General features: G+C 40.1%; 1 protein-coding gene across 1 annotated transcript in view; it reads left to right on the forward strand.

Moving 5' to 3' along the window:
- Positions 1-391: 391 nt before the first annotated feature.
- LAMA4 (laminin subunit alpha 4) overlaps positions 392-12,014 on the forward strand; it is a 99,135-nt gene continuing 87,512 nt past the window's right edge. The window contains exon 1 of the mRNA XM_033055343.2: positions 392-1,021. Within this exon, the coding sequence (XP_032911234.1) occupies positions 824-1,021 (198 nt within the window). The 5' untranslated portion in view covers positions 392-823. The remainder of the gene's footprint in view (positions 1,022-12,014) is intronic.

Raw genomic sequence — 12,014 nt, forward strand, 5'->3', positions numbered from 1 at the left:
GGGAAAGGAACTGAATGAAGCATGTCAGAGAAACCACTTAGCCCTATTAGCCCATGGCACAGCCAGGCGTTCTCCCTCCTCCTCTTCCTTCTCCTCCCGCCCACAGCCTCCCCTCCCCTGTGACATAAGGAATGGCTAGTCTAGCGGGTTTTTTTTTTAATAAATTTGGCACCTTTCTGACTTATGCTGAATAAACTGGAGATGTTAAAAAAATAAACAGTCAGGAGAGGCCATTATTTGTTTGTAGCAGTCAAAAGAAATAGTGGGGGGTTGGCATGGAGAAGGAGGAAAGGGTGACCTCACTTTCTGAACAGTAAAGTTTGAGTGGGAGGGTCTCCACACGAAAGGTAAAAAAGGGAATGATGTGAACATGTGAAGGAAGCCAGAGCACTGAATGGAGCGTCAGTCTGTATCCTGACAGGGGGAGATAAGGTGGCTGGAGAGCTAGCGGTGCTTTCCTGGAATACAATCTCTGTTTGACACTCTCTGCTTAAGCACTGCCCATCTGTATGTTATTGTGCTGGAGCCTCTGGGGAAAAAGAGGAGCCACAGGCACGGAGAGAGAGCGAGGGAGGCAGCAAAAACGTTTTTCTTCCCTTCTTTTCCTTTTTTTTTTTTTCTTTTTTTTTTTCTTCCCCCCCCCCCCCCCGCCCTTTTAAATCGGGATCCGGTTAGACTGCCTTGAAGTGCCACATCTGGAAACTGAATGCTGAAAGAAAGTTAAAATAACTGAGGCACCACCAAGCCAAGGGGGGCTGATTGCAGAAGAGGGTAAACAATTACTGAGACGCTGGAAGACCACTGCTGGATGTAAGGGGAGGAAATGGCTTTGATCTCCGCCTGGCCCCTTGTTTCTCCTGTATTATTCTTTCTGAGATGCTTCTCCTCCAGCACAGCTTCGAGTGAGGGGAGCGTTTTTCAGTTTGACATTGAAGGTAGCTCAGCGGTCAGCACGCAAGAAGCCACTGTTATCAGAGGGCAGCAGGCAGTAGCTACTGGAAGTTGGGTGCCTTTTGCTGAGGTACAGTAATTCCCTTCTCTCTCTAGTGTCTGCAATTTTCTGTTTTCACCTGTCTGTGTCAAAGCTCCCATCTGGTTAATGTTAGCTTACTCATTTGAGACTTAAAGTGATACAGGAGGATTTGGGGGTGGGGGAGAGTTGGTCTGAGACATTGCATTTCGGGACTGGAGAGATGCAGCTCAGACTTCAAAATGTACACATGCCCTGCCTGCTGTGAGCGGACAGCTGCTGTACTTTGCTGTGAAGCTGGCTTAGCATGTCTCTGACTTTCCTGCCAACATAACTAAACAGGCCTGTCCAAACAGAGCTATTTTACAAGAGTTAATTGTCACAACACTTTTCTGCTTGCCTTGTAATTCCTGCGATTGTAATTCACTGAAATTTCCCTAAAGACTGACTTTTGATGGTAAATTCTGTCCTGTAGAAGTTTGTGCTTTTGCCACTGAATGCCATCCGCCTCCAAAATTTGAGTTTGTTTTCACAGTGAAAGCAGGGGATGATAAATCAAATGCATCTAGGAAACTTCCTGTAGAGAACACACCTGCAGAGATTTTTAAGTTCCTAAAATTATGTGGTTGGGATTAGTGACAAATGAAATTAGAGAGATCTGAGAAGCAATTTTAATATGGAAAATTTTCCCGCAACCCCTGTTATTTTGGGATTGATTTATACCCTTCATTTTAGCAACACTGTCTCAGGAATGGGCTACTCAAAAATACAGCTGGAGGAAATAATAAATTACTCCTGCATATGCAGGGAGTGGGGTAAGGTTGGAAGTGGAACAGTGGACACAACACTGTAATATCTCATGCGTGGTAGATGCAAAGCAGGAGGCTAATTGAGTTCCATAAGGTCATGGGAAGGGAAAGAGTAGTTCTTCTAGCATAACATCCAAAAATGAGGTAAGATTAGCACAGCTGTGTCACTGTGACACTATCAAGATCACAATCTCCAATACCACACGGCTGATTTTCCACCTATCCTCCACTTGCCAGAATTAACAGCCATGGAAATGTGCATAAAGCCTTCAGACAGCCAGGGTTGCTGCAGAGCTGGGGAGAGCTCATTCCCCTGCTCCAAGCAGCTGGACAGCCTCAGGAAACGCCTGCCCACCACGCCAGAGAGTCCACATGAAACATGACCTGTGTGAGAAAACTGAAGGTTAAACCCCGCTTTGCTCGGCATAAGGATTCTCAGGAGCCATCCCAGTTTTTGGACAGGCTTCATGACGTGGGATGTACAGATTTTGTCCTCTGGCCTTGGATCAGCCCCAGGAAGCTGCATTGCCACCTGTTGCTTACAGCATGGAAAGTCCCTCAATGAAATGCCTGACTTAAGAGCTGGATGGGTTTTGTAGCTGCTTTTAATGGGATAATGAGCATAAGCGATTATTGGTCTTTCTTGATATGATAGTATAGTACGGTTTTCCCAAAGACACAGTTCACATTTCTTCATGTAAATATATTAGATTTTACCTTGGGAAAGCACTGTGAAGTATATTGGACGCTGCAGGGGAATGACACTTTGGGTCCCTTCAACAATTTCAATCCTTCCTAAATTTTTGCTCAGGCCAACACAATCGATTCAGTAACTGGTGTTTTCTCTTGTAGTTTACTTCAGCCCACACAATGGCAGCACTTAGACTCTGGATCCCATGTAACAACTGGATGACTGCCTGGTATCATCATGCCAAGGCCCTTGGCTGCAGAATGCTATGGTTCCATGAGGAAGAGGCGGGGACTTCAAGACCCCTTACTAACTGCATGTTTCAGGGCCCACCTCCATACCAATTTCCAAGGAGGCTCATTAGGATGCTTTTTTGGGATAGGACAGATGGCTCTGTAACAGTGAGAACCTGCTTTCTCATTGATCCATGTGTGTGGTTGGTAACAGGATTTGAGGAACAGGCTTTAAGCTTGAAGGTTGATGTAGGGGCCGAGGAGTGATAGTTTGGTAGTCTCTCATCTGAGGAAGGAACATTGCTTTTGGTCCTCAAAGAGCTTCTCCCTCCCTCCCTCCCACAGCTGACCTCCCCTTCCTCAGCCTCAGGACCAGGGTTATCCCAGAAGGTTTGAATTAGCCTCTTTTGAAGCGCGGGTGCTTAACCCACAGCTCACAGTGAACCGCAGAGTAAACTCCCTTACACAGCGCGGTTTGATTCAGCTCCTTCGTCTAAATATTGACTCAGGCCTACAGCTCCCCCGAGCAGACAGAGGCTGTTAGTCATGTCAAATAGTGCCAAATTGTACAAAGGGGGCAGTTTCATATGGCAGAGTTACAAAGCTGCAGATTGTGGTCTGTGGTGACAGTCAGCTGCAACATGAAACACGCCGGTGGGAGTTTCCAATATGTAACTGGTGGGATGCTCTTAAATCCTGGTAAGAGGTTGATACTATAAACCTATAGAAGAACAGGAGATCTTAATAACGTAGATACACATTAGTGAATATTTCTCAGCCTTTCAATCCTCTTCCTTTACCATGTGTGGCAACCCTAAGCTGGGAGGAAATGGGAGAGATGGTTTTAAAATTCAGAATTAATGTGGAGCTTTGGGTTTTTTGTCTTTTTTTGGGGGGGGGTTGAATGAAAACCTCTTAAGAGAAGAGAACTAACTACATTCTTAATGCTACCCTATACCCATGCACAGAGGGTACCATGGATATGAGCTGGACTTCAGGCAATGCCAACTACCTTGGTGCCCTCATTCTTAATCATTATGTGATCCAGAACACCTAAATTAGGCACATAAATTGTTCCTAGATGTTTCAATCAGAATCATGGACTGTCTTCAGGCAAAAACCCAAATTCCCCATACAATAGTGGAGACAGTCAATTTTTTAAGCCTCTAATTCCTAGCAGTGTTCCCTGGAAATGCTCAAAGGAGTCTCTTCCTCTTTAAGGACTTTGTTGGATGCTTGCTTCAGGACAGCTTTATAAATCAGCTAAAGTAGATGTTTAAAATAACCTTACTAGATTCCATACAATGAAATGCTGTGTTTCCCACATAAGGAACATTGTTAGTGACCACCATGAAACAAGATATCTGTCTCTTGTTTAAAAAAAAAATGCTTATAAATTGATTAAAATTATTCGGAATAGTATTGTAAGAAGGATTACAGTGTTAGGAATTTGAAGATAGCTGAGAGAGTCTGCAATCCAATTTGTCAACTCAGAAGGAGATTAACAAAAAAATTGAACTTATTGTGTAAGTACCCACACAGGTTTAAAAAAAAAAGCTTGTTAGTGTAATAAATTAAGGTCTTGGCATATGCAACAATTGGAAACTGAAGGTGACTATGCTGAAACTGCAAGTTAGTAAAAAATGTTATTTTTCAAAAATGATTAAGCATTAGTGACTTTATTCAGTTGATGAAAAACACTCTTAAGTGCTGAGATTATTTGTTTGCTATTTAGGAAAATAGGGAGAAGTTACAGAGCAAAATCCCAATGTGTATGGGGACACAGAGAGGAAAAGAGTGCAGACCATTGGACCAGTTCATCAGTGCAATCCAACAGCAGTTGGTGGCGTGAAGTCAGAGATCAGTTTTTCCAAACAAGGATAGGTTAAAATATTTTATAAGAAGATTCATAAGAGACGGAAGCAAAAAGCAGGCAGATATCAAATGAAAGCAGACAAGCAAGTAGCAAACATCAGAGATTTTTGTTTTAGTTGGCCACTCACTAACTTGGACACAACAGAGGAAAGGTAATGGTGAGACACTTCCAGGTTTGGTGAGGCACAGAGGTAAAATTGAAAACCAGAAGAAAGTTCTGAGAAGTTACATCCCACTGTCGAACACATGCATCTAAACTAAAAGGTCATACATTACCATTCGGGTCTGAAGCCTGCCACTGTTAAAATTTGTGTTTGTGAATTCCACTGATATAATGGTTTTAATTATATAGGTGTAGATTTTGTTCCCTATTAGGAACAAAGTTCCTTACAGAGTCTGAGGTGAGAATAAAAAGTGGTACAAGACTTTAGAGAGTATCACAAATGGTTTTCTGTGATCCACAGTTTGTTGTCACTCTTCTTAATGTAAAATGAATGTAAGGTGACATCCAGTAAAATATTAATTTCATTCTGACATAAATGACTACAAGAGGCCAGAGACCAGTATAGGAAATTAGTGTGGGAAGGATTAGGGGAAGAAGGGAAGACAGACATTCTGTGGAGACATCTGCCAAGCCAAAAAAAGATAATCTCAAATGTCCTCCATGGAAAGAAGAAGTGAAGTAAATAGTGGGAAAGGAAGTAAACTGAAGCCGGAAGACTAAGGAGAGGAAAAAATTCGAGCAAGAATGAGATAATCAAGAGTCTTAAGAGTAAAGAAAAAATTGAAGTTGGGACAGGGCAGGAAGCCAATTCCCAGAGTGAAGGAAGGCATGATATTGTTGGACAGATGGAAGAGGAAAACTGTTTCCAGCATCAGTGTTTTTGGCTCAGGGGATAGGCAGATAGGCAAAAGTCCTTTAAAGGAAACAATTATCATAGTCAAGTCAAAATTAGCCATTTACTATAAGAGAAAGTAAGAGACAGAAGTTATCTGATGGAGCTTGTGTGTTAACATAGCATGTTTGACAATCATTTTTTCTCACCTGACTTTTACCAGCAGCTGCTGATAAAAGTCAAGAAGTAGTATTTGAGATGCTTGCTTTCTGGTTTCCTAAAATGATAAGCAATGATTAGTATGGGATTTGTGACAAACTCACCTCTCTAAAATGGTTCACATTAAATACATAAAATGACAGCAATCATAAGTCCCAGCCACTTATTAACAAAGACTCAAACTACCACCAAATCATCGTCACTCCTTTTCCCCAAAAAGGTTGGAACAGAAAATCTTGCAGTCTGTTGAGAGAAACCACAATTTGATCCTTACTTGTAGCATTAATCTGTTCAAAACAAACTAGTACTATAAGAAGCAGCAGAAGACCTAATCCTGAGGTGTGAGCCAAAAAGGGTTTTAGCTTGACAGGAACCTTTAAGTTCTTGTAAGCTAATGTGAACTGCATCTACTTTTTAAAAGCAGATCTTTAAATTAATTCACTTCAAACCCTTGAGGTTATGTTAGGTTAACTCCTATAATGTGCAATTTGGATTTCTAGCTGCTTTTTTTTTCTGATACAACAAGGTTATGTTCTGAGAAACATCTATTAGAGGGGAGGAAGTTTTACTGCAGATGTTTGTGATTCCAACTTAAGTTTCTCATCAAAACTTTAATGAAAATCAGCTGTTTGGAGTAACGCCACCAGTCCCCAAACCTTTTGAATCATAGGAAGCTGCAGCAAATGGAAGCACAAGACAGAGCAGATACATAGTTGGAAATTTTCTCCATTTCATGAAGATGTATAAAACACCCACCAGAAAACAAAGTTTAAACTCCACTGCAGTGTATTCTCACACATTTTTGAGCAACTACTAGCAAAGAGCCCCAAAGCTTATTCTGGGCTGTGAAAACCAATAAAAGGCATTTTATGCCACTCTTATTCACAACATGGGAAACAAGGAAGGAATAAAAAGTCTGGTTTTTCCAGGGGGCATGAGAAGAAATAAAAGAATTGCTTTCTGAAGGAAAACTTAGCCTGATTTAAACTGATAACAATTAGAGCTTCTAGTGTTCCAGAGCTGTGCAAAAGAGGTGTAGTTTCTGAGTAACATATAAGCAGCCTCTGATGATTTACAACTTGCTTCTGGACTTAGATTTCAATCACCAAAATATAGAACCTTTGGGTTTTATATTTTAATTGGTCCTCTTGAATGTTTGGATCTGATCCCAGTCCATTTTCACACACCACCATGAGCTGGGGATGTTTGGGTTATGCATCCTAATGCAAGATTCAACAATTGCTGAATAGCATTATACACAAAGCTGTTAGAGCTCCAAAGTTTTTGAAATCTAATTCTTCGTCATTAAAATCTCTCAAAGAGATTTTTCTAACTGTCATTCAGAATATATAAAGTGTGTATTTGACAATGAAAACAGATTGACTAAAATATGGTAAATATGATATGGCTTTGACTGGCTTTGTTTGTATTTTGCAATTCTTTATATAGTTATTCTCTTGAAATAAATATTTTGCAAATACTAGAATTCCTTTTTTATCCTCTTTTGACAAACTAGTGAGAAACAGTGCTAAGCCCACAGCATTCAAGATTCAAAGAATTAGAGAGGGCTGTGAAAAATATTTTAGAGATTACTATTCCAACTTTACAAGACTGTAAGAACAATTAAAATGTAATTGTTTAGATCATGACATATGGAAGCCAGGGAGTATGAGAGGAACTGGCACACCTTAATTAATTTGATACATAATTAATTTGAAACATAATTTAATAGTTGCAAAAAAACCCACCAACTGTACCTGAATGAGCAACTTTCAATATGTTCTGTAAAAATAGACTTTTTAACTAAAACTATAAGACTCAGAACCATTGTTTGACTCTGCCTACCCAACAAAATGAATAAAAACTAGCTCATTCAATCTTTGACCATTGCTGCCAGTGGAAAATTAGCTACATAGAACCAGCACCTAAACCAGATATTTTCTGAGCTGTGGAGTACCCTGTTACCACCCTACAATGCATCCTTTTATTTTCTTATGAAAGACCTTCTAAGTGGCAGGAGGTTAGCAGACTTTTTTGCCAAGGCTAAGGCAAGGCCAGTATGTCCTAGGGTTTCCTACTGTGGCTTTCCACCTCTGAGCCTGGATGGTAGCCCATTGACAGCCACAGAGAGCCTGCCATTCATTACTCCCTTGTGCTGTGCTCCCCACTCCTGGCTCCAGGGACCTTCCTCAAAAGTAAGCATTTGTCCAGATCCAGTATCCGAGAAAATAAAATAATTTTAAAAAAGGCTGGCAGGACAAACTATAACATAACCTTCCCTACCCTGGCTATTAGAATCCTTCATGCCCCAGAAAGGCTAACACAGCCTGGCCCATTGAGGGTTGGCAAGGTCTCCAGAGCACCAGTATCTGCCACAGATCCATTCAGGGGGATGTGGGCAGGTATTGGAGGCCTGGACACAGTGTAAGGTCAGGGGGAATTTGTGTATCCTGTTCAGCCTTTTGCAAGTTTGTGGTTTTCTCTGTCTCTCTACTTCCAGTCAATGGCAAGGATAGTCTGCAGAGACTCAACAAGGTCTCTAAGGCACCAGCTAATTACTTTTAAGTTAGCTGGAATTAGGGCATTTGGTGATGGATTTCTGTGTGGGATAAGAAAAGAAATCATTGGGTTTTTCTCTTGATGCATTGATTCTTTCCTCTCTTTGAGACAACAGAAAATTTATCTCTTCATTATCAGACTATGCCTATGATGAAAGAAGCCCAGAGGCATTGAGAGATCAAGGCAGGCTATCCCTTCTCCCCAGCTCCAGCTTTTCCTCTCTCCTCTCAGAGCACAGCCTCTGCCCAGCTTCATCCTGAATGTAAGGAATGCAGTACAAGGTTAACCATGCTGAACTGTCTTACTCCCTTCCCACACATTTGCAAAGTTCTAGGATGATCCAGGGGGAAATCCCTATTTCTGAGAACTGCCCAGAAACATGGGATCTTCCCATCAGCCATCCTGTCTGTCTTGTCAATAGCTGGGTGGCAGAGACGGATGAAAGCTCTTTCTCTTCATCTTTCAAGATTTTCACATTGGCTTGGGTTTCTTTCTAAAAGGCTTTTAATTGATGCTATGGTTATTGGTCAAGCAGATCACTGTTTTTCTCTGCTGTGATTCCAACATTTCAAAGAGCTGCAAAATCAAACCAGGAAATACTAGAAATTTGGAAGGGGGGAAATTGGAGCTTGAGATTTAACCTCTCAGTATTAACAGCATCCTGCAAGCACAGTAGTACTTGCTTTAAAGCCCACTTTTATTTTTCATCCCTTTAAAATTTTTGTATCTATCTGTAAATCTCTCAGAGAGTACTTAAGTTTGTCAACTGATTATGTCTCACTTAGCTGAGAATCTCAGTGACTCAGAATGCACATTTCATGTAAGTGGGGACTGGGTGGAGAGTGGTTAATGAGGAAACAATGTAGATTTATCCTTTTCCTGTAAATTGAATAAACTTGGCATTTTTTTGAAAGAGGAAAATCGACTAGCTACTCTTTCAAGTGCAATTTTTCTATTTCCAACAGTGAGCATATGTAAGAGTAAGTTTTTCCCTCAGTGGCAGCACTAATAAGTAAATTAGAGACTGGTACTAATCTCTGATACTTAGCCAGCTTCCAGACAGCCAAAACGCTGTAGCCCTCCCCCTTTTTCGAGAAGAATGCCTTTTAAGCAGAGGCTTTGTCTTTCCCACTGTATATGGAAAAAATGACTGTGCAGTTCTATGGAGAATGCCTAGCTGAGATATGTTTATGTTGGATCCAACCCCATCTCTGTTGCTGAATGGCAGTTTGTTTTCCACTTAACTGGGGAAGGGATAACAGTCTGGAAACTTTTTCAACATAGGAATTTTTTTTTAAAATTAGTACAATTACTTAGTCAAGGTAATAGGTAATGTTGTTCTGCATAAAGCCATCTGGCTTTCAGCAATGTCTTGTTTTTGGGAGTCCCCATCAGTCTGTCACTGCTGCAGTGGAGGCAGGAACACAAGCCCACCCAAGGAATCAGAACACAGAGTGACAGTGGGCTGGGGAGGAGGTTCCTTGTCATTTTTTTCTGCACACCATGCTCTGCTTTGCTTATTGGTTGGAGGTTACCCGTGTGCAATTAGCCATATTCACTGTCTCTCCAACTGCCAGCTCTACCATGCCATGGGGAAAAGTAGAAGTAACATTTGTTCTGAGGCTTCCTGCCAGCTGGATTTTATCTAGAATTGTAGCAACAAGTTTAACTCTTGCTAGTTTTAGTTTTAGCAATCTCTGATCTTTGCACCTAACAGATTCATAACTTGTCCTTTATTATCATAAAAAAGAAACTTCTCTTTTGGAAGCTGATGAGTTGATAATTCATCAGGTAATACACAAACAATCCAAATTGTCATTGATAATTCAGCAAGTGAAGTTTTCAAGTTAAAAAGTTATTAAGTTAGTGTCTTGTCCTGTGTCCCTTAAGGCAATCTCAGCTTTTCCAGTAAATTCGGAGGAGAGCTCAACCCCTCTGTATATATAAACGATGGAGAACTTCTAGTGTTTACTCACTGCTTAACACAGCAACAGTTGGAAAACCAGACTAAATTAAATCTTCAGCTATACTCTTTAGCAGCTGCAGACTGGCCAGACGTGGTGTGCCTGGCTCCAGATCAGCCCCGTGCTCTCAGGTGGGACCATCACTGGGGATGCAGGCATAAAGGAGCAATACTGAGATCCATGCACAGGGGCTGACAGCACACTAGTAACAGAAAATAGCACTTCATTTGTTTCCTCACTTATTAAACAATTCATTTACTGAAAAATAATATAGGTTCACAACTAATGTGACTGCTTTATTTATTGTTGTTTTGGTGTTTGAAGATTCAAATTACTCAGATTCACAAAAATACACTGCTGCAGATTTAATGAGCATTTCATATCACTTATCCAGAACACTCCATTATTTCATTAATTTGCCCAGATTTATGGCAAATGCACTCACTGAGGTTTCTTTATCAAACCTATCTCATGTTATAATTTCATTTAAAAAATAAGAATATGCAAAAATATTGGTGGGCTCTACTGAATGACAATTTAAGCAGGAAAGAATTTGCTTCTACATTTGCAATTTAAATAACAAAACAGAAACCTTGTTAGTGTGTAATGATTACTTTAGTTTGCAGTCTCATTAAATGCAATTAGAATTGAGATACCTGTCAAGATAAGTGGATAAAAAAAGATTACCAGTATTGTGCCCAAATCTCTTCACCAATTTCTAATTTCTTAGTTACTTTCTAATTTACAACATCAGTTGGAACACTGGAAATAATAAATATTTCACAGTTAACAATGTCAGAAATTTAGAAGAACAATATAGGGATTTAATGTAGTACACCAGGGTGCTTATTGTAAAACTGTAATGAACATTGATTTGGAGACTAAGCTAAAGAATGTGTTCCTCTCAGGAATGTTTACAGTTTTAAAAATAAATTTGGAATTGCAAATGGCTAATTTGCATGAGGTTTCTCCCTTTGAAATGGTAAATACTATTGAGTGGCTTTTTGCATGCAGACAGTTCCCTAACAGCTGTAGTGTCCTATTAAACAGGGTAATTAACTGTCTAGCTGTGATGTCACACACTGAATTCATTTCTTCAGTAATAATAGTTAGAATGTGACCTTTCTTGTTCAGAAGAATTTGATACTGTATACCAGAGGTAATGAAGGCTTATAGAAATTATAAATAGAGCTTTGGAGGCCTAGGGGAAGCTGGTAAGTAAGCTTGTTTGTTTTTCATTCTCTAGTTTGCAAGGCTTCAAAGCTCAGATAAATTTAGCAAAAAATCAACAGAGAATAAATAAAATTGCAGAGCAGATGTCCACTTTTGCCTGCACGTTTTGAAGTACCTCATGGTGAAGAGAAGAATTTCTGTCTGTCTCTATGATTACTTTGATGGTAGAACTTGTCTGGCCAACAGGTCAGTTATTAACTTCTGAGGGCCTCATTCTCCAGAGGAAGACAAAGATCCTTCTGAAATGTCACTCCATAGGGATTTATATGTTCAAGTACAAAGACAATCTTGAATTTATTACTCACAGTCTGGGAATTTAAAGTCCATTTATTTCTTCAAATGATAACTTAGAGTGAAGCATGACAGCTCTGTGAAAGGGCACCACTAGGGCATTTTATTTTTAAAATTAGTTATAGTTTACCCCAGTGGTTGGAAAAACTCACAGAAATCTCCTCCTCAGCCAAGACCTGGTCTAGGAAGATGCATGGAGTAAATTAAGAGAAAATAATAGAACAGATAAAAGGGAAGTTCCAGCAGAATTAATGTTCTTTGTACCTTGAGTAAGAGTTCCCATCCTTAATTTGTTTTTTCAGGAAGAGAAAAATGCTTTCAGCATTGTATCTAACAA

The sequence above is a fragment of the Catharus ustulatus genome, chromosome 3 (assembly GCF_009819885.2).
Source record: "Catharus ustulatus isolate bCatUst1 chromosome 3, bCatUst1.pri.v2, whole genome shotgun sequence".
NCBI lineage: Eukaryota > Metazoa > Chordata > Aves > Passeriformes > Turdidae > Catharus > Catharus ustulatus.